Source organism: Herpailurus yagouaroundi, unplaced genomic scaffold (genome assembly GCF_014898765.1).
Source record: "Herpailurus yagouaroundi ecotype Mexico unplaced genomic scaffold, PumYag 221, whole genome shotgun sequence".
Lineage (NCBI taxonomy): Eukaryota > Metazoa > Chordata > Mammalia > Carnivora > Felidae > Herpailurus > Herpailurus yagouaroundi.
Genome location: NW_024412452.1, coordinates 14,552,442 through 14,574,369, shown reverse-complemented (window position 1 = coordinate 14,574,369; position 21,928 = coordinate 14,552,442). Strand labels below are relative to the sequence as shown.

Genomic DNA, 21,928 nt, shown 5'->3' with positions numbered 1-21,928 from the left:
TCCCTGGTGGGCGGGGGGACTTCTCCTTCTCTCTAGCATCCACACTGTCCCCATCCCCTCACTTCATTGCTTTCTGGAAGTTCGTTCTCTGAGCTTCTTTTACACAAAGGTCCAAGCTGCTGAAATGAAGCTGACCCTGGCGTCCAGCTGGGCTTGCCCGAGGGAGCGGGGTTTGGGTCGGTCCCAGCGTGTGGAGCGAGGGCGGTGCTGTGGGCGGGAGGGGAGCCTCCTCTGGGTTCTTTGAAATCCCACCAGCTAAGCCGGCCGTGTCCGCCCTCCGGCGGCGGCCGGGGCTGACCAGGTGAGCCGGCGGACAAGTCCCGTGCCCCGGGGGCGGGCACAGCGGGCGGGTGGTACTTCGCTCGGACCCGCGCTGAGCCCAGCTTTGAGCGCCAGCGCCCCCGTTCCTGCCCACGGCGGTCGTTCTGGAGCCTGAGCCTGGGGAGCGCGCGCCGCCCGGCGCCCGGCTCCCTCCCGCGTGTCCTCGCTGCCGGCTGCCGCCTCTGCTTCCCCGACACTCCGGCCCGGCCGCGACTCCGGGGTCGCCAGCCGCGCGCCCGCGCAGCGACCCCGACGTGTCCGGCTCCCCGGCCCGAGCACGCCTCTTCTAATCAGCCGCCGGTGCCCAGGGCGCCCCGCGGCCACCGGGGGCGGGGAGCGCCAGTGCGGGGCGGGCCCGGGCCGGGGGTGGCCCTGCCGCTGGGCTTGCGTTCCTGGGGTCTGCGGCGGCGCGCGAGCGTAACTCCCGCCCGGGCAGGGAGCGAACCCGGAGAAGAGGAGGAAGAGCGGGGACCGCTCCGGTGCCTGCGGGCCTCTGGGCGCAGGGGCTCTTGTCTCCGTCCCCGGATAAAAAACCGCACCTGGTCCGCCCGCCGGGATGCCGCAGGTAGGGAGCGCGCCCTCCCGGAGAGATGCTCTGAGGACCCCACGCGGCTCGCGCGGCCACCGGGTGCGGGGGGGGGGGGGGGTTTTTGAGTGGGGGAGGAGGCTTTTCCAGAGACTCGCTTTCGCGCTCATTTCCTCAGGGGAGCCGGGCGGGTTACCCATCCCTCTGCCCTTGGAGTAGACTCCGCGACTCCGAGGAGAAAGCTGGGAGCCCCAGCGGGCTTCTCGGCAGGGGCTGCAGAGAGGCTTCCAGCCTTGGGCAGGGTCTGGCTGCGGGGCGAGCGCTAAACCACAGGGGTCCTAGAGGACACTGGGTGGGAACGGAAGGGAGTTCGTCTTTGAGAGGTGAGAACACAAGAAAAAAGAGCGCTGGACAATTTCTCCCCTAGTGCTAAATTTCCCAACACCCCCGGTGCCCCAAGAAGTTTTTATTACCTTTTGTTTTAAAAACCTGACTTGGAGCCTTCCAGGTACATGCTCGGAGGGTACCCCTCCGGGAGCAGGCTTGGGGCGGGGGGGGCTGCTATGTGTCTTTTGTTCCAGGAACCTCAGGTTTTCCATACTTTCCTGCCCTCTCCGGACTCCAGCCCTCTTACATCCCAGCAACTTGGTCTGATGTTTTCAGGCTCTGGGAGGGAGTAGGACTGCAGGGAGAGGGCAAGGGTCCCTCTTGGGCTTTGGTCTCCAGCAGTGCAGCTAACCACACTCCCACCCCCTTTATGTGATGTGGTGGGGTCATCTGGGTCAGGATTTCCCTCCCCTTCCTTGAAGCTGACTGAGGAGGCCTGAGCACTCCAGAGTAATTCTTTGCAGTCCTAGGGTGTAACAGCCTCCCTCTCTAGGGAGCTCTGCACTTTACAGATGTTATTGATCTGCTGCCTGGAGGATGTTGAAACTCTGAGTGTTTAAGCTCTTTACCTCAGGACACACAACCAGCCAAGGAAGGATTTTGCTCCAAAGCCCCCTTTCTAAGCCACTCAGTGACTAGGCTGTGACTTCAACCCTACAGCCTCTGCCTGGGGACAGGCCTTGGTAAATGCTGTGCCTGTCTGCCAGGGTCATAGCAGACTTGGATGTGGGGACAGGAAACCTAGTGAGGAGAGGGAAAGGGGGCTACTAGATAGGTTCTGGGATTTTGCCAGAGGAAGTGTTCTGCCAGAGGAGGGAGACCAGCTCGTGGGGAGCAGACAGGGTTGTCTCAGACAGGGTTGCTGATACTCAGAATAATTTCTTTTAAGTCACAGAATGGGACAATTTCACAAAGACAAAGTTCAAGCTATTAGGACAGGGAGTGACATTTGGAGCAGGTCGCTTGCATTCTCTATAGCTTCCCCACCCTCAACTTAGGTCCTTGAGCAAAATTGCAACATTTCAGATCTTCAGTGGAAATGAAATAAACTGAGCCAGTGCCTGGTTGTCTCTATAGCAATCCAGCCTTCCCTGTATGAGTGAGTATGTGGTTTTTATTCATTTGTTCTCTCTCCCTGGTTCCTTTACTTCCACTCCATCACTCAATGTTCATTCTGAGCAGGTGGCTAATGGGTCTGCTTGGGTAACAGGATGGCTTCACATTTGGCCAAGTTCACTCATATATGTAGCCAACTGTTTGTATGTCTTTCAAAGGCTTAGGATGGAGCTTGGATACTGTACCCCAAGGATGCTGGCAAAGACACTCTGACTCATTAAGGGAGAACTGAGTGTGAGCAGAGAGGGGAGACAGCCTCCCACACATCATCCCAGAGGAATTCTAAGCAGTGTTGTTCAGAGCACTACTTGGCCAGATGGAGATCACCACGGGGGGCATGGATGAGAATACCACCAACACCTCCACCAACTTCCTTTCTGTGCTTCCCCCCCACGGAGCCCAAGCTGCTTCCTTCCCATTCAACTTCAGCTATGGTGACTATGATATGCCTTTGGATGAAGATGAGGATGTGACCAATTCCAGGACTTTCTTTGCTGCCAAGATCGTCATTGGCATGGCCCTAGTGGGCATCATGCTGGTCTGTGGCATTGGCAACTTCATCTTCATTGCCGCCCTGGCCCGCTATAAGAAGCTGCGCAACCTTACCAACCTGCTCATTGCCAACCTGGCCATTTCTGATTTCCTGGTGGCCATTGTCTGCTGCCCCTTTGAGATGGATTACTATGTGGTGCGCCAGCTGTCCTGGGAACATGGCCATGTCATGTGTGCCTCTGTCAACTACCTGCGCACCGTTTCTCTCTACGTCTCCACCAATGCCCTGCTGGCCATCGCCATTGACAGGTGAGTAAGAGGGTGCTGGAGACAACAAGGAAAGGAACATCGGAATTGTGCTTTCCTTTACTGTAGGTGTGGGTTGAAGAGAGGTGTCTGTATTCCTATAGGTGTGGATGCGTGGAGGTTCAAAAGTTGGTCCATTGACTGTAAGGAGAGTTCTAGTTTTCCAGCTGTGGGCAGGCACAGGTAGCAGAGCTCCCTAGAGTTGGGCAGGGGGAAGGGCCTGTGGTCCCTCTGCTATGGACGTGCTCCTAGATGTATCCTAGATATTCAAGGTCTAGAGGTACATAGGTAAGAAGAAATGTGGAGGCTCAAGTTTAAGTTCCAGGCAAGTACTTCTTGAGTCAAGTTGGGAATTTTGAGGAAGATTTTCTCTACTAAACCGTGAACACCCTCAACCACAACCCCAAACACCAATTTTTCTTTCTTTTTTTTTTTAATTTAAATCCAAGTTAGTTAACATATAGTGTAATAATTATTTCAGGAATAGAACTTAGTGATTCATCACGTACATATAACACCCAGTGCTCATCCCAACAAGTGCCCTCCTTGATGTCCATCACCCATTTAGCCCATCCCCCACCCAACACCCCACCAGCAGCTCCACACATGGTTTGTTCTCTGTATTTTAGAGCCTCTTACGGTTTGTCTCCTTCTCTGTTTTTATCTTATTTTTGCTTTTCTTCTCTTAGGTTCATCTGTTTTGTTTCTTAAATTCCACATATGAGTGAAATCATATGGTACTTGTCTTTCTCTGACTGACTTACTTCACTTAGCATAATACACTCTAGTTCCATCCATGTTGTTGCAAACCGGTTTATTTTAAAATAAGATTGACAGATTTGATTTGAAAAAAAAAAAAAAGGAAAGAAAGAAAAAGAGAACAAATGTCTACTTGTTCTTTTTGGTTGTTGCATTAATCACTTTGCTCCTTTACATACGTTTGCATGCGACAATGTAGAAGATCTGTTTCTAGTGATGGGAAGTAAACGCAATAAGAGCAGTCTATGAAAATCTTTCTTCTGTTATGTTCAGTCTTTTCATTTAGGACAATCATCTGTGCCAATGAACCAGGGTAGTTTTTGTTCCCTCAGGAAAAACTTTGCAAGCTCCTCTGCCCAAAGTTGACTCTCATTCCAGAGCACCTTGGTACAGTCCAGAGCCAGTTACCTGGAGGGTCAGGGCCTCCGTGTACTTGGATCTGAACAGCATGTCTCTCTCCCTTAACCCAGAGAGCCTGGAGCACAGATGCTCAACCTGTTTCATGGCCTCAGGGCTCTGGTGGAGTCTAGCCTGCCCCCGAAATCAGGACATCCCAGGCAGTGTTCCGGGGAGGAACACAGCAGATAGAACCTGTTTTCTTTTCTTTTTTTTTTTTTTCAACGTTTACTTATTTTTGGGACAGAGAGAGACAGAGCATGAACGGGCGAGGGGCAGAGAGAGAGGGAGACACAGAATCAGAAACAGGCTCCAGGCTCTGAGCCATCAGCCCAGAGCCCGATGCGGGGCTCGAACTCACGGACCGCGAGATCGTGACCTGGCTGAAGTCGGACGCTTAACCGACTGCGCCACCCAGGCGCCCCTAGAACCTGTTTTCTGAAGCCAAAGTCAGAATAACCAGAGATTGGATAACCTGGAAACAGGCCACTCTCCAGGGGAGATTGAGAAGGAACCTGGCTTTAAAAGCATTGTGAGCTGGGGCCTCAGCCTCTTTTCTCCCAGGAGGAATGTCAAGGAGTTAGCAGCTTAAAAAGCCCTGGCTCTGTCATCTGTAGAAGGTACTTAGAGTTGTCACCCCTGCAGAGGGCTACTTTGGCCAGGGTCCTCCACAGCAGTCTGGGAGCCCCACGGTATTTTATCCACCCAGGGACAGACCTTGGGTGAATCAGGAGGGGCCCAGTCAAACAGCTCTAAGTGCCCTTTAGAGCTGTCAAGGAAGAGCTCCAGGAACCCTGTCTCTGACCTTTCTGAAAGTAGAATCTGAAAGCATAGAGGACCCTTTCCTGAAGTTTCACTCCAGCAAGACATATTTGCAGAGGGGGTGCTCTCAGCCACTAAAAATGGAGTATGGTAGTGTTTGTTCCCTGGGCAGGGCAGGCTCCCACTCTTGGGTGCCATCTAGTTTACGATGTAGGGGGCCATTTGTCAAAAGGGGTAACACTGCAGAAGGGAGTAGATTCAAGGGGGACAGGAGCCAGGATAAATTAAGGGGTACTAGGTTCTTCTGAACATGTAAGAGGTAATATCTGTGTGAATCAATCAACCTTGTTCTATTGAACTTTTTCACATTAATACACTACTTTTATATCAAACTCAGCTGTCTGAAATCCTACAGGCACTTCTCGTGCACTGTGAGTTTATGTAATGCAGTTTAGATACAATAAGAAAGATTAATTGGAGAACATGCTTTGTATCTTGGGACTGTGATTGTTTACAGTGGGGTTGTGATTAGAAACTTGAACCCAGACATTGGAGGAAAGCAGTGTTGCCCGCACAGGCCATCCAGTGGCCTTGACCAACTAACCAGCTGCTCCAAGGTGTGAAGTTCCCTTACTGATGTTTTGATCTTTGCTTCCCACTATTTTTATGTGTTTTTACCATTTAATTTCAGTTTTGCAGTGCAGGACTTCACTGATTTTTGTCTGGCCTCGTGTGTTGTTCAGGATTTGATCAGTGATTTTCATGTTCTATTTGGTTAGTTTTGGGTAACTCGTTTTTTTAAAAGTATTTTTCAGTGTTTAGTTATTTTTGAGAGAGAGAGAGACAGAGTGCGAACTGGGTAGGGGTAGAGAGAGAGAGAGAGAGAGACGTAGAATCCGAAGCAGGCTCCAGGCTCCGAGCTGTCAGCACAGGGCCCAATGTGGGGCTGGAACTCACGAACTATGACATCATGACCTGAGCCAAAGTTGGACATTTAATCGACTGAGCCACTCAGGCACCCCCTTGAGCAACTCATATTTATCTCGATATACCAAATACACTACAGTTATAAAAATACCTTTGTTTTTATTTAATGAAATTGCAGGGGTAGCGTTAGTGGTTATTTTGCTGGGTTTAAACTCCTGCTGCAGCACCTATTAACCCTAGAACCTTATGTTAGCTCTTTAACATCTCTCTGCCTCAATTTTCTCACGTATACAAAGGGAATAATAAGAAAACCTAATGTATTGGGTTGCTTTGAGGATTAAGTGAAATAATATATAATTGTTTAGAACAAGGCATAAGCCAGAGTAAGCACCAAATAATCAGTGGATAGTATAATTCTGAAATTAATCCTTAAAGGAACAACAACAACAAAACAAACCCAGGTAAACTAATGAATGTTTTCGATTGGCTGACCTCTTCATTTTCACTGAAGTGGTTGTTTTATGACGTGATATTAAAAAACATGATAAAAGTTTCTAAGACATGCAGCTATGAAGGTATGGAACAACAGAACTATTTATCTTCTATCTTCTCTATGTCTGTGACTAGCTCCATGGCTCTCCCTCTGCGCTAGCACAGCTCCTTTATAGGACCTGCTAATGCTCGTGGCTACCGCCTCCCTGTTCACTCAGGCCTGGCTGTCAGAGCCTCCTCTTGGGCTCCTTGCCTCAGTGTCTCTCAGCTCTGCCCCTCTGCCAAAGCTCCACCCCTCACAATCCATGCTAAACATTCATTCATTCAAACGGAGCATTGTTGTAGAGCAGCTATGATGTGACAGATACCATTCCAAGCACTGGGGATATGACAGTACATAAGAAAAATAAGCCCCTTGCCTTGGAGAGAGGTAACAGTCAGGCACACAAACAAAGAAGGTAATTTCAGAGCGTGACAAATACTCCGAACAAAAAAGACAAACATGAGAACATCGAGAATGACACAGGGTGGGAGTTACTCCAGGTACGTAGGAAATGTGTCTCTGAGGAGAAGACATTTGAAGGGAACTCTGGAAGAAAAAGAAAAAAAAAAAAAGCCAGCCTTGGGAAGATAGGGAAAACGCATTCCAGACAAAGGAAATTATCAGTGCAAAGGCCCCAAGACAGGAACAAACATGAAGTGTTCTAAGAACAGAGAAAAGGCTCCTGTGGCCTGAGGGAAGAAAGCAAGACTGCAGCTAAATTAATCTTGTGCTTGCCTCCCCACTCTTGCTCGAAAGACCTCTACTAACTCCATTGTCTGCAAAATGTGGCTCGAACCTCTTCACCTGCACTTTCAACCTTTTATTATTGAGCCTCAGACTGCCTCCCAGTCTCAGGCTAGGTAAACACATTTGTGTCCTGTTTCCAAAAGAGGTTGCAATCTTTTTGAGAATTGTCACGATGACTCATTCCATTCCTATTCATCTGGTGCCAAGCACTTGCTGAGAGTGAAGTTTTACTGGAATCCTTGGTGCCTGAATTCACTGACATCAAAAAGTTATAACAAAAGTAAGAGGCGATCCCTGCTCTCGAGGAGCTTACCATCTGGAGGGGGTGGGGGACGGTGGATAACACTTAGGAAACAACATAAAGTAAGGGACAAATTTTAAATAAGATTTACCTGGGTGCCTGGGTGGCTCAGTCGGGTAAGTATCCGACCTTGGTTCAGGTCATGACCTCATCATTTGTGAGTTCCAGCCCCGTGTTGGGCTCTGTGCTGACAGCTCAGAGCCTGGAGCCTGCCTCAGATTCTGTGTCTCCCTCTGTCTCTGCCCCTCCCCTGCTCATGCTCTCTCTCTCTCTCTTAAAAATAAGCGTTAAAAAAATTTTTTTTAAATGGGATTTACAGAAGCATGAGGTCATTGTATACTGGAGTAGGTGGTGGAGGCTTCCAGGAGGAGGTGAACATTTAACTAGCCTTAAACAAGTGGTAATCAGCAAAGGACAGGAAAAGTTTTCCAGGAGGGTAGTGGGGCAGTGTTTGCAAAAGATAAGGTGGGAATGCTTGAGGTATGAGGTCCCTTGGGGAGATCTAAGGGACCCTTGGGGACAAGGAATATAAGCCGAGTAGAGATCACAAAAGATAGGGTCAGATTTCAGAAGATCTCAAAATCTACATATAGGAAGTCAAACCTGATAAAGCAGGGAGCTGAAAAAGATTATCAGAGGACTGTGTCCCCCAAGGTCTGGGTTTCCCCTTAGATGTGGAGACACATGCACTGGCCTTGATGTGAACCCATAGATCTCAGAGCATGTGGGATACTGGGTGACACTCCCTTCTTTATCCAAAATCCAGGGGAAATGGCCGGTCAGCCTGCCCACTGACCACTTTTCTGTTCTGCTGCCTGGGGCCAGCTAAGGCTTGAGTACTTGTGCTCAGCTTTAGGAAATCACAAATCCTTCCCAGTGAGTTCACTGATGGGGCTGACCAGCCCGAGGAGTGGGTCCTGAATTCCCTGACCATTTCATGACTGGCCTAGAAGCTGCTGTAAATACCATTTCCGTGTTTGATCTGGGGTTGGGTCCTGGGCACAGAGGGAGCCCAAATATTCTTTGCTTAATCACCAAGCTCACCATCATCACACAATCACTGCCTGGATATTTCTTTGTCCAGCAGCCTTTATTCTTTGTTCTCTGGGAAATGTTGGCTCTAAGTGGATCTGGACCTGAGCCATTATAATGGTAGACACAGGGCAAGCCAAGGGCATATGCATAAGCAGAGAAAGTAGCTGCCAGTTGCCCGACTTCTTCTTGGAACATCAATAAGCAGAAACCAACTGTGATGGAGAGAAAAGAGGAAAAGGATGCGACGATTCTGCTAGGATGCTAGGAAAAAGGGGTATTGCTTGCTCTGATTGGAAACGGAGGGGACGAATGTCATATTAGAGACCCTACTGGATTTGGAGCAAGATATGGATGAGCCTGGACCATGGTTCTGTCAATTTCTAGCTGTGTGGCCTTTGGCAGGTTATTTAACTTCTGCAAACTTCAGTTTGCTCATCTGTGAAATGGCCATCTTTGCTGTATTACCTGTTGAATAGACTTGGGGATATGTAATGAGAAAGTTGATTTGAAAATGCTCTGTAAATTACAAGCTGTTTTACAAACATAAGCAAGTATTACTAATGTTAGAGTTCTGGAGTTCTGATCCTAGCACAAGCCAAGACTGGTGGCAATCCTTGAAACAGTTTTTTTTTGCAATTTTCCTTTTGGTAAATGTATTTGGAAGGACTCTTGCACAGCTCCTGGTTCTAACCCTGGGAATGGAGTTGGGGTGAAGGCAGGGAGAGCCAAGATGAAATAAACATCTGATGGGGAGTCACAGATTACCCTGAAGATTAATTTTTATGTAAAAATAAATAGATTCAATGAAATAAAAAGTAGCAGAGAACTTGAAAATGAAGTATTTGCCAATAACAGGTAAAAAAAGTTGCTGTGTATACAGAATAGCTTTGAAAAAATACATTTTATTTTATTTTTTTAAGTTTATTTATTTATTTTGAGAGCGAGAGCGAGCGAGCCAGCATGCTCACACGCACACGCCAGCATGTGGAGGAGAGGCGGAGAGAGGAGAGAGAGAATTCCCAGGCAGGCTCTGTGCTGACAGCATGGGCTTGTACCTACAAACTATGAGATCATGATCTGAGCCAAAATCAAGAGTTGGACGCTTAATTGACTGAGCCACCAGGTGCCCCTGAAAAAATACATTTTAGGCTGCTAACCATTTCTTGTATGTTAGTAGCCTGTGGTTGTTTATGTGCAGTTAATGCCAGCAGACCAAGTCTGAGGACCCAGAAGGGGTCCTGCAGTACCAGCCAAGGGGGTCCCTGGCTGCACATGGGACAGGAAGCAAATGTGAGCCAGAAGGAGGTGAAAGAGTTTACTGAAGGTTTAGAGAGAATGCAGGTACAGAGTGGGAGACTCAGAAAGGAAAGGAAAGAGAGTCATTCCTTTGTTTAGGGTCTGGGGTTTTTACTGGGGATGGTGGTCTGCTGGATGTGCCCTGTCAGGCATCATGGAACTGGTTAGAACAAAGACCAGGGCCCAGGTGTTATTCGAATGATGCATTGGGATGTTTAGAGCCAGTGGTCTGGAATATGTATATGATGGCTTCGCCAGGTCATTCTCACCTGGTTCTTCCTTAGGTGCTATCTAGTCTGAAGAAATCATTAACTCCTTGTCCCTTACAAGGAGGACATGCACTATTTGCATTCTGAGGCACATGTAAAGTGGGGGTGCAGTGTCTAGCAAGAATAGAAGCAAGAAAAGGAGCAAAAAGCAGATTTTTATGGAGTCTTTCAATTTCCCTACCTCATAGTGTCTAATTAGAGCCTCGTAGTATCTCTGTGAGGTTGGCAAGGCCGGTGATATTTCCATATTACAGATGAGGAAATTGAGCCCACAGAGCTAAGAAAAAGGACTCAAATCACATAACAAGTTTGTGGCAAAGCTGGGACTGGATTCATGGTCTTCTGCTAGATTGGCATTCTTTCCCATTTGTTCATTGAAAAAACACTCTGACCTTGAAACATCACAAAGACTTAGGAAGTTATTATTGGGAAAGGAAGGAATAGAATTAATATAGTGAAAATTCATATGGTTAACAAGTATAAATATGGAAATATTCTTTGACAAAGTAATCAATAGAACATGGCAGGGCAGATAAAGAGGGAGAGAGTGAGTGAGAGCAAAGGTGCTAAACTCTTAGTTTTTGTCATGAGTCTGAGCAAGTTTGGTGCACTTAATATAGCAGGAGCACTGTGGTCTTTATGAAGGGTCCATACATGTGCATTGACAGAAGCATTGCCAACACCCTGCAGACATTCGCATTCCACCCTTCAGCACCTGGGAGATCGGCAAGAGGGCAGAGATTTCTGTTGGTGGCACAGCATGTCAGGCAGCCTGCTAGGTGTCCAGAGGGTGGACACAACCCATCCAACTTCATCTGACATCTCTAGAAGAGAGCAGGAATCTCACTCCTGTAAACTCTCCAAATGACACTCAATGGAGTTGGCTGCCTATGTTGGGGGGAGGAGGGACAGACACATCAGGAATATAATCAGGAAAAAAATAGGAATGAACCTCCTCTTCCAATCAAAATCCTAAGAATGATGACCTAAAAGGGATTAGTTTCAAAGGAAATAAAGTTGGTCTGGCTTTCCTTCAGCCTTCTCTCACATTTGCTCTTGGCTCTACCTGGGATAAGCTATGGACACGTGAGAATGTGTTTATTTCCAGCATTATTTATCACTCCCTCCCACTTCACTCCTCATCTTTCTCCTTCTCCAACTTCTACCCCCTGCCAGACAGGGAAAGCCTTCCAGGAAACCAGAGCTCTCTGCATAAGTATGTGCTCTCTCTCTGGGAAGGAGGCTTTCATACCACACAAATGACTCACATCCCCCAGAAAGTGCTCTTTCTTCGTTCCTGGACCACTGTGGCAACGGCAGTGTGGTTTTTTGGGAAAGAACAAAAGCAATATCTTTCACTGTCTGGTGCTTTGTGGTTGAAAAAAAAAATTCATGTATATTCTTGATTGATTTTTCACATCTACCATGAGATAGGGTTAAATGTTTTCTATCAAGGGTCCTGTGGTATATGACCTTGAGAGAGTCAGTCATCTGTCTCCAGCTCCATTTTTACACCTGGAAAATAAGGTAAATGGTCACATGCTTTTCTTTTACCTTTGAAGCAAAATTTTTAAAAATGTAGATTGAAGACTTTGCCCACTGCTTCCACTGGAAAGGGCAAGATCTCCCGACAACTCTTTGGAATAATCAGGCCCTCTTAGCTCTAAAAACTATGGGCTAATTAGGAGGAGTAATCTTGGAAACAAGAAAGACCTGGGAATAGTGCCAGGCCAGAAACCAACGGGAGGCATTATTACTACTTTGAATAATAGTTAGTATTTATTGAGTATATATCATGTCTAAACCTGTGCCAAAAATTGTGTATCTATTAGCACAAACAAACAAACACTTTTGCAGGTAATGAAACCGAGACTCAGAATGATTGAACAAAATTTGCCCAAGGTTGTGATAGCTAGTAAGGGGGTAGAACCGGGGTTTGCACTCAAGTCTGCCTTTCTGGAAAAGCTCACATGGTTGTTTTTCCTCCACATGTGCCATTCGGTGGCACCTTCTCATGTTGCAAAAACAATATCACCACCCAGCACTACCTCATTACAGTGGTTGAACCCATTTGTGTTCTTGTACTAGATATCTGGCCATCGTCCACCCGCTGAGACCCAGGATGAAGTATCAAACAGCTACTGGCTTGATTGCCCTGGTGTGGATGGTGTCCATCCTCATCGCCATCCCTTCAGCCTACTTCACAACCGAAACGGTCCTCATCATTGTCAAGAGCCAAGAGAAGATCTTCTGTGGCCAGATCTGGCCAGTGGACCAGCAGATCTACTACAAGTCCTATTTCCTCTTCATCTTTGGCATCGAGTTCGTGGGCCCCGTGGTCACGATGACCCTGTGCTACGCCAGGATCTCCCGGGAGCTCTGGTTCAAGGAGGTCCCAGGCTTCCAGACGGAGCAGATCCGGAAGCGGCTGCGCTGCCGCAGGAAGACGGTGCTGGTGCTCATGTGCATCCTCACTGCCTACGTGCTGTGCTGGGCTCCCTTCTATGGCTTCACCATCGTGCGCGACTTTTTCCCCACCGTGTTTGTCAAGGAGAAGCACTACCTCACGGCCTTCTACGTCGTGGAGTGCATCGCCATGAGCAACAGCATGATCAACACCCTGTGCTTTGTGACCGTCAAGAACAACACCATCAAGTACTTCAAGAAGATCATGCTGCTCCATTGGAAGTCTTCTTACAATGGGAGTAAGTCCAGTGCGGATCTTGATCTTAAAACCACAGGGGTGCCGGCAACTGAAGAGGTGGACTGCATCAGACTAAAATAACTGGATGGACCTTTCAAAGTTTAAACAAAGACAGACCTTTGGGACACTGACCAGTGCTAGATACAGACTATCAACCAAGAACTCTTGGTTTTCGGCAGAAGGCAGAGGTAACGGACAGCTTAGTGAACACTGTGTTCAAGGAGCTCAGAATTTATAAAACTGATGTGACCAGATACCATCTCCAGTGGCCAACAGTAACTGAATGTCTAATGTATGCAAAGAGTAGGCACTGGTGAAATGCATATATGTTGACAACATTTAATTGGCAAAAAGAAATAAGGATTCAGCCAAGACAAATGTTGGGGCATAGCCTGAAATGAGAGTCTTTCCAGAAGGGAACCCAATTAGGCATCTAGGACTGTGGTACACGTGTTTGTAGGGTAAGGGTCTCTCTGACCATCTTGAGTACTCATCAGATGCTGATGTAGTCCATCTCTAGGACTGTTCTTGGTCTTGAGTTCACTCCTAATATTTGAATACAAACACAGGCTCCTAGTTCTTTCTTCATCCCTTCTTTTCTCATCCCTGGTCCCTGCTCTCACTGTGAGGAACTTTATGTGCACGTACATGGACACCTCAATATGCATGACCAAGTTCTGTCCAAGCCCTCCTCCCCAACACTGCTCCATGGCTACCCCTCAACTGTGCCCACACATGGTGAGGCTCATCATCAGGAGAAGCCACACACCCTGAAAGCCTTTTGGTCAGGCTATTAAAGGGTTCTGGGTATTTTGACTTGCTCCAGGGAAGGCCTGGGCTCAGGATGAGTGTGTTCCCTTGGCTCCATGGACTTCTCACTCCATGGGGAGGAGTGCAGCTGAAGGACCACTGAAAGCCTGTTGGGTTCAGGGCAGGAGCTCAGGTTTTCTGGGTCTAAAGATGATACTGCTTCTACCTCTTAGTTATACTGGCTTGGACCAATTAGGCTTCTCCTTAAGTCCTTCTCTTCCTTCTCATGTATCCATGCTTGTGAAGCATAGAATCTTTGAAAGTAGACACACCTCATGGATGTGGCTGTCAGCCATTTTTCCATTTCCACCAGCTGTCACCCTCATTATTATGGTTTGAGGGCAAGATGTATTTGTCACTGGTGCTTGAAGCCCATCATAGTTATTAATTCTTCGGATTAAGACTTGTTTCTCTTTTAAAATGGATGTACTCTTGGGACAGATGACCTGCGCATTTCTACCCCTCAGTATAAACGAAGCCATGTGATCTGGTGGCAGATGGTGAAGGTTGGTGGTACAGCCCTGGGCACCCAGGAAAGAAAGGGATGTACAAATGGTTGGTGGGGCCCAACAAGGAGATTCAGTGGCTCCACAGGCTATTGAGGGCTCATCCTACTTTCCAACATACCCTCATTGTTTGGTATTCTGAATTTTGGAATTTGGACTTTTGGAACCAGAAGATTTGATCCAGCCTTGGCTCTGTCACCTGTGTGACCCTGGGTAAAGCTTCTCAGAAGGGACAAAGATAATACTTGTGATAACTACTGATGAGGTGGTTGTGAAGAACCAATGAACTAACATGTGGGTAAAGTCTTTTCAGCCACACCAGTAATCAGAAGAATGGACCAACAACTGTGTATAGTGTGCCTGACAAAGAAAAACTTGTCACTTTGGCTTATGTATCTGGAAACCTTACCATCTCCCCTTTTCATTACTCTTTGTGTGAATTATTCCTTTACCTCTCTTAGCCATGCTATATGAGTTAGGTTCCTAACAACACCCTGGTACAACAAGGCAGTGAAATTTGATGGTGAAAGTGTAACAGGAAATGGCAGAGTGTCTGCAGTCAGATGAGCTCAGGGTTTTAGAAACTTCAGAATCAGAACATCTTTGTAATTGTGGAAGTATTGTGACCATGTTCCTATGCCTGTTCCCAGCCAGCATGAATCTGGGCAACATGATATTTGTTTCTCAACCTTTTGTTAGTCTCGTGAGTGTATATAGCTAAAGAGTAGACTTGTCTTTTCCCTCTCAAATAATTCTAGAGCAGCACATCTATGAGGCTATTTAATTGACACTTGTATGGCATTTCCTTCCAAATATAGTCAACTCTTCATTTTTGCCAGCAAAGTTCATTTTTTTTTAATAGTTACCTTATTTCCCTGGAAGACTTATTTCAAAACCCTCTTTATTTTTTTCCTATTCGTCATCCAGCAGACTCACTCTACAGCTGAATCAGAGTACTCTCAGAGAATAAAAACTAAAATATTAGCCTAAATCCAACATACCTTGGAAGGCAATTTTTATTTCTTATAAAATTACATATTACACTCTAAAATCAGGAAAGTTAGCTTTGGACCAAAAAATAATAAAATGACATAATTAGTTGTGGTTATGTTCACCTTTTCCATTAGGATTGCTAAACAAGAGTTGACAATAAAATAAGAGTTTTTTGGGGCACCTGGGTGGCTCAGTCGGTTAAGTGTCCAACTTTGGCTCAGGTCATGATCTCGCAGTTCATGAGTTTAAGCCCCACATCGAGCTCTGTGTTGATAGCTCAGAGTCTGGAGCTTGCTTTGGATTCTGTGTCTCCCTCTCTGCCCCTCCCCCACTCAAGCTCCGTCTCTGTTTCAAAAATAAATAAGCATTAAAAATTTTTTTTTAAAAATAGGAGCTTTTTAATATGTGAAAACCAAACCTCTTTTTGCTTTTCAGCCTCAAATGTGTCAATTTTTCATTTGTTTAACTATCTGTAGTATTTCTAGATGTTGTGTCTGCTTGTGACTTTATGGTGAGTGGAAGCGTTGTGCTGTGATCAAGTGAAATAAAAAAAACCCCGTACATATATAATCATCAACCATAGTGTGCCTGTAATTTTCATCCCTCTTCCTCCTCCTTTTCTGAATCATAGTGTGATGTTTCTTTGAGCACTGAATAGATGCTGATTCCGTGATCACAGGAATTGTGAGAACAGTGCTAACTCATACTCTTTTTGCCTTTGAACTTCTCTGTCCTAAAGAAATTTCACTGATTTATATCTTCTTCCTATAAGTCTGCTCTGGTAAAACCATTAATGCTTTCCAGCATCTGAATGCCAAGACTTGAAATCTGAGGACCTGTTTATGCCTGTTACATAAGCTAAGGCTAACCCTTTGGGTAGCCTTAATGTCTGCACATGCAAAATGAACCAGGAGATGAAAGTGAGACTCCACACCATGTTCACATCAGTGGCTGAGTGGTAGCCTGTTCAGCTGGTGGTGTCTCCAAAACCTGGTGGTGAGCCCAACAAGGTGACGCTGGTGTTTATGTGTTTTTTTTTTTTTTTGCTGTTCTTTACACACTTTCGATATGCGAAGAGATGGGCACATTGTCATATACAGAAGGACAAAGACATGATTTTGTAAAATCAAACCATTTCCTTAACTAAAGCAAAGGAGAAAGGCAGATTTACAACAGAGCTTTTGGAAATTTTGCCTAATGATTACACATTTGAAAAGTAATTTCTTAAATCAAAGGCATTAGAACACAGCAATGTGGCAGTCACCACAGCAAGCCCTCAAGCGTGAAACAAGTTCCATGCTTATGGAAAGGAATGCTAAAGAATTTGTGAGAAGGCCAGAAAATCCTAAACATGAATCCTGTTTCTTGAAAAATCGCATACATTTTGGAATATACCCACAAAAATGAGTCCAGTTCTCCTTCATAGAGTGTGAGAATATTAAATTCACATAATTCATTTCATGGTGGATGAAATTGAAAGCCAGAATGGGAAAGAGATGTTCAAAGTCTCATAACTGGTCACCGTGACAGCCAGGGTTAAACCCCAAAGTCCCTAAAGCTTGGTCCAGGATTCTTCTACCGCAGAATTCATGTGTGTAGGGAGCATCAGTTTGGGAAGGAGAAGGATCTTTCCCAAGAATCCTTCAGGTGACTATTCAGCTCCAGCCAGGCCTTCTCTGGAGACCTTTAAGGAGTTAAGCAGAAGTATTCCTGGTTCCTTTCCAAGCCAAGTTTAGCTCATCTTATCCCTGGGAACTCACAGCACAGACATGGAGACCAGGGGGTTTAAGGGAAGACTGCTAAAAAAAGGCTTATCACTGCTTTTTCTTCACCTCGCCTAGTTGGGGGTGCCTAGGAATATAAAAGGAAAGCCACAAGGCTGTTCATGAGAAGGCTATCCTGCCCTAGCAAAGCAGGAGAGAGAGAGAAAGAAGCCATGCTTGGTTGAATGTCCACACTAGAGTGAGGGCCTATGTGTTCAGAGTTTGGTGGCGTCAGAAGCCTGCCTCCTACCACCAGTGAAGAGAGAGGTGTGGTGGCTTTTTGGGTGAGGTGAGGCTTGAACTGAACAAATGAGGTGTAGAGAAGCAAGAGGGAGAATACTTCACATAAGAGAAATGGCTGTTTTACCTGCGCCCTGAAACAGAAATTGATTTTATTTCTGGGGGGAAAGACTTCTCCCACAGCAAAGGGATGGTCATCCCTGGAACAGGTGACCGAAAAACTGAAAAGCACAGAGATGTAAGGAGAGACAGAAACTAACCTCACGAAGCAGGTCTGTACAATGGAGGTGAGGGATGCAGCTCAAAACTAGGAAGAAAATCAGTGAAAGGCTGTGGAAGAGGACGCTGTTGAAAACAAACTTGGCTAACTGGAATACTGACACAAGGAGCACATATCCTGTGTTGGGGCGGAGCCGAGCACCGCACAGGAATGTCTTGCTCCATCCCCACAGTGGTCCTCTAAGATGGGGCAGGGGCGGGGGGGGGGGGGCTCACTTTACAGATGAGGAAACTGAGTCTCAACTCAGAGGAGTTGCCCAGGGACACACAAGGATTGAATGGTTCTCTGTGATTTGAACCCAGACTCATGCTTTTGATCCCACTGTGCCGCAGCCTCAGAATGTTTTTTCCTCAGCCTTCCTTATTCTTTCTAGAAAACCAAATCATGAAGTGATAAATCACCTCCTATGCTAACTAGATTTTTCTCAAAAACTAAAAATAGCACACTCCCACCTTTATTTTTCCTTCTATGAAAAGTTTTATTCATCCTCAGCAGCTGACCCTAATGTGGAGGTCCTTCACATTTGGGGGTGTTGGGTGCTTCTAGTATCAAGTGGTTTGTAGCCTCTTCTCAGAATAATGTTTTCAAATAATGTTCAGGTCAATTCAATTGAACAATGTTCAATTCAATTCAAATAATTTCAAATAATGTTTTCAAATTTATTAAGTAAAATCCATAGGAATGCCAAAGAAAGAATATAATTTAAAATGTGATTAAAATATTTTTAAAGTTTATGATATAGCTGTATAAATCTTTATATTACATTTCTTTATATGAAATCTTTATTTAATGCCTTAAAAACAGGGTTTAGCATCAGGGCCAACAACTACCATAATTTGGAAGCAGTGATGAATGTGAATGAGTTTTTAGGTCTTTCCCCAGACTGCAAGGTGACATAAAATATCTGTGATGTCTCTTGGGAACAGTTTCAGGGGTTGTTACTTAGTAATACATAGACTTGTTGTCTATGTCATAATGGTGGGAAATGCTCAAGTTTAGTTACTGGTTAGTGAGAATAACAGTGAATTTTTCTTCATCCATGTTCATAGCCTCGAACTGGTGAAGAAGACCTTCCTTGAGGGAAGGTGTTGCCTAGGCAAACACACCCCCGAGTGGGCACTGGTGGAGATGGAGATCACAGGAAGAGGCACACACATTCAAATGGAATTAAATCAGTAGATCCTCTTGGGGCATTCTTGTGAGGACACCTCCAAAGGCATTGTGGTTCACTGACTCTCTGCCCTGTACCTTCTTGGTGGCCCCAATCCTTATCTGTGTGGCAAAGATTCATCTGAGAAGCCAGATAGGATCTTTTTATAACCTGGAGATTCAAGACTATTTCACATCATTATTTAACAAACATTTATGGTCCTAGGCTGTGATGTTACAAAGATGAATGGCACAATTCTTGCTCTTGTCTGTTAATGATCCGGCTTAAGGAGATGGGACATTTTGGTTGTTGGGAAGCACAAGAAAAAAAATCCTATAAAAGGAGCATTGCAGATTCACTTATCAAGTCAACTGCTTTGCTCTCTTTTCGTTTGTTACTTTATGTTGTTATGTTAATTATTTTGTTGCTGTTTTCCTCACTTTAATTTTGTTGGTCTTTCGTATCTTCTTGAGTTGAACATAAACTTGTTTTTATTATTTTTTGTGTCACTGATTAAGGGAGTGAGTTTCCTTCGAACAGAGCTTTACTCTTGGGTGGACATATAGAACATCTTTAGCCCTGAAATACGTCTTTTTATTTCATTATATTTGATATATGTATCTCTTGGTTCATATTCTCTTTATGCCTTTAAAATTTCCAGCATTTGTTGTATTCTTTTCTTTTCTTTCCCATGATATTTATTTCTTCCAGAGTAGAACTTTGGAGGTTCTAGTCTTTTCATATTTCTTTTTCCTTCCTTCCTTCCTTCCTTCCTTCCTTCCTTCCTTCCTCCCTTCCTTCCTTCCTCTCTTTCTCTCCACCCCCTTTCCTTTTTGCATAACCCTATACAGTTTTCCTATTGCTCCTTTCCATTTTACTCACCTTGAATAATACACTTGGATAATTACATCTGGTTCTTTCCAAGGTGAGTGTCTATCTATCTATCTATCTATCTATCTATATCGATACACGGTTGACCCTTGAACAACATGAGTTTGGACTATGTGGGTCTACTTATATGCAGATTTTTTTTTGATAAATACAGTACAGTAGTATAAATGTACTCTTTCTTCCTTATTTTGTAATAACATTTTTTCTCTAGCTTACTTTATTATAAGAATACAGTATATAATACATACAGCATACCAAGTATGTGTTAATTGACTACGTTATTGGTAAGGCTTCTAGTCAACAGTAGGCTATTAGTAGTTAAGTTTTTGGGGAGTCAAATTTATACTTGGATTCTTGAATGTGTGGATAGTAAGGAGGCTAGGGTCGGCTTCCCTAACTGTGGGTTATTCAAGGGTCAACTGTGTATGTTACTGTTGTTTATTTCATTAGGTTTCATGATCATGTATGTGTCTTCTTCACTGTATTTCCCCAGAAGTCTATTGTGTTTGTGTAGAGGAGTGTTATGGGGAGATTAACATAATGGACGGATTAGTGGCCAGAAGAACTGGAATCAGAAAGACTAATAAAGAGGGAATAAAAATACAAAGGAAAAGATGGATGGAGTGAAGGTTTTTTAGGGTTACTAGAGATAAGGAAGGAGGAATAAGAAGGGAGGACGCTGACTGAAAATTCAGGAGCAGGAACTTATTTAGAGCAGATAAGAAGTTTATTATTAGACATGTTGATCTTGAGGTGCTGATAAAATATTTAGGAATAGCCAGCAAGTAGTTAGAAATACTGAAGAGGAATTTAGCAGAAAATTGGAAGTTAGATAGATGTGGCTACCATCCACATCAAACTATCATAAAGGGTCAGATGTCAGATTAGCCTTACAATTAGAGCTCTTATTCAGTGTCAAGCTTTGCTAATAATCTCAAATTTCAAGAAATCAAGAACAGGGGTTGCCTAATACAATTCAGTGACTATGCAGGTCCTTCCTTTCTGTGTGAGACATAGTCTTTGCCCCCAAATAAAAGATGAGGTCTCTAAATGAGGTTTGCAGACCCTACACTGGGTAGAGAACACTTAAGCTATGAAACATCTCAATTTTTTTTTTTAAGCACAAATCATCACAGGAGATTTTATGACATTTTTTGTTAGAGATCATGACTTAAATCCACAGATCCTAGGGTTTTTTTTTTCCTGAATTATAATTAACATATAGTATTATATTAGTTTCAGGTGTACAGTATAATGATTTAACAATTCTATAGATTTCTCAGTGTTCATCAAGTTAAGTGTACTCTTAATCTCCTTTATCCATTTCATTCATTCCCCACCTACCTCCTCTCTGGCACAGATTCTAGTTTTATTTACTGTAAATGATCCTGAAATACTAATATCCTGCTAAAGAAATTTTACAGATAAGGACTCTTTTCATATAAAATCTCTAGTCAATTCCAGGAAATCCAGTAATCAACAGGTTTACATGGACATTAGACAGGGCCATCTACCTTCTCACCTTGGGAATCTCCCCCTGGTTATAGTGAGAGAAATGGACCACAGACCAGCCCTTTTGACACCTTCTTCTCCTCACATAAACTCAGTAATTGAGGTTTGGAATGGATGAAAAATTGAAAGGATGGAATCTATAGAGAAAAGTAAAATAGTCATTGAGAAAAAGGAGAGAGAGAGGAGCCAGGAATGAAAAGAGAGAGAGAGATAAAGAATATTCAGAGAAGAAGAATGAGTTGGGTGTGGCTGGGGAGTTTAGTTTCTTCTCACTCTCCAGTACCCTCTTTTTCCTCAGTAAGAGAACCAAATTATTATTTCAGAGTAAAGACTGTATTTCACAGGCTCCCTTGCTGCTAAAGATGATCATGTGACCAAGTACCTGCCAATAAAACCCTAGGAGGAAACTTATGAAAGTATGGCACTTACTTTGCTAAAAAACAGAGAAATACCTTTCTCTTTGCCTTTCAAAACCCTGTGGTTTAGGGGCGCCTGGGTGGCGCTGTCGGTTAAGCGTCCGACTTCAACCAGGTCACGATCTCACGGTCTGTGAGTTCGAGCCCCGCGTCGGGCTCTGGGCTGATGGCTCAGAGCCTGGAGCCTGTTTCCGATTCTGTGTCTCCCTCTCTCTCTGCCCCTCACCCGTTCATGCTCTGTCTCTCTCTGTCCCAAAAATAAATAAAAACGTTGAAAAAAAAATTAAAAAAAAAAAAACAACCCTGTAGTTTAGAATGCAGATGTAATGGCTCCAGCAGCCATCTTGGACAATGAAAATAAGGCTTGCACCGTAGGGATGGTCGGCCTGAGAGCTGGAAGAATAATGGGCCCATGGTAGCTCTGGGCATACATATCAGCATTGGATTGACTATCTCTACACTTCTCCTAAATGAGATAAACATAAACT

At 44.9% G+C, this 21,928-nt stretch overlaps 1 protein-coding gene across 4 annotated transcripts; it reads left to right on the top strand.

Moving 5' to 3' along the window:
• Positions 1-208: 208 nt before the first annotated feature.
• Positions 209-15,451, top strand: PROKR1 (prokineticin receptor 1). 4 transcript variants are annotated; one of them, XM_040458678.1, is made up of 4 exons: positions 308-886; positions 2,233-2,333; positions 2,509-3,151; positions 12,264-15,451. In XM_040458678.1, exons 3-4 carry the CDS (start codon positions 2,667-2,669, stop codon positions 12,958-12,960), a joined length of 1,182 nt encoding a protein of 393 aa, XP_040314612.1. In that variant the 5' UTR covers positions 308-886; positions 2,233-2,333; positions 2,509-2,666; the 3' UTR covers positions 12,961-15,451. The 4 variants fall into 4 exon arrangements, with proteins under 4 accessions (XP_040314613.1, XP_040314612.1, XP_040314610.1 ...); XM_040458679.1 differs by lacking the exons at positions 308-886; positions 2,233-2,333 and adding an exon at positions 209-301; XM_040458676.1 differs by lacking the exon at positions 2,233-2,333.
• The last annotated feature ends 6,477 nt before the right edge of the window (positions 15,452-21,928 follow it).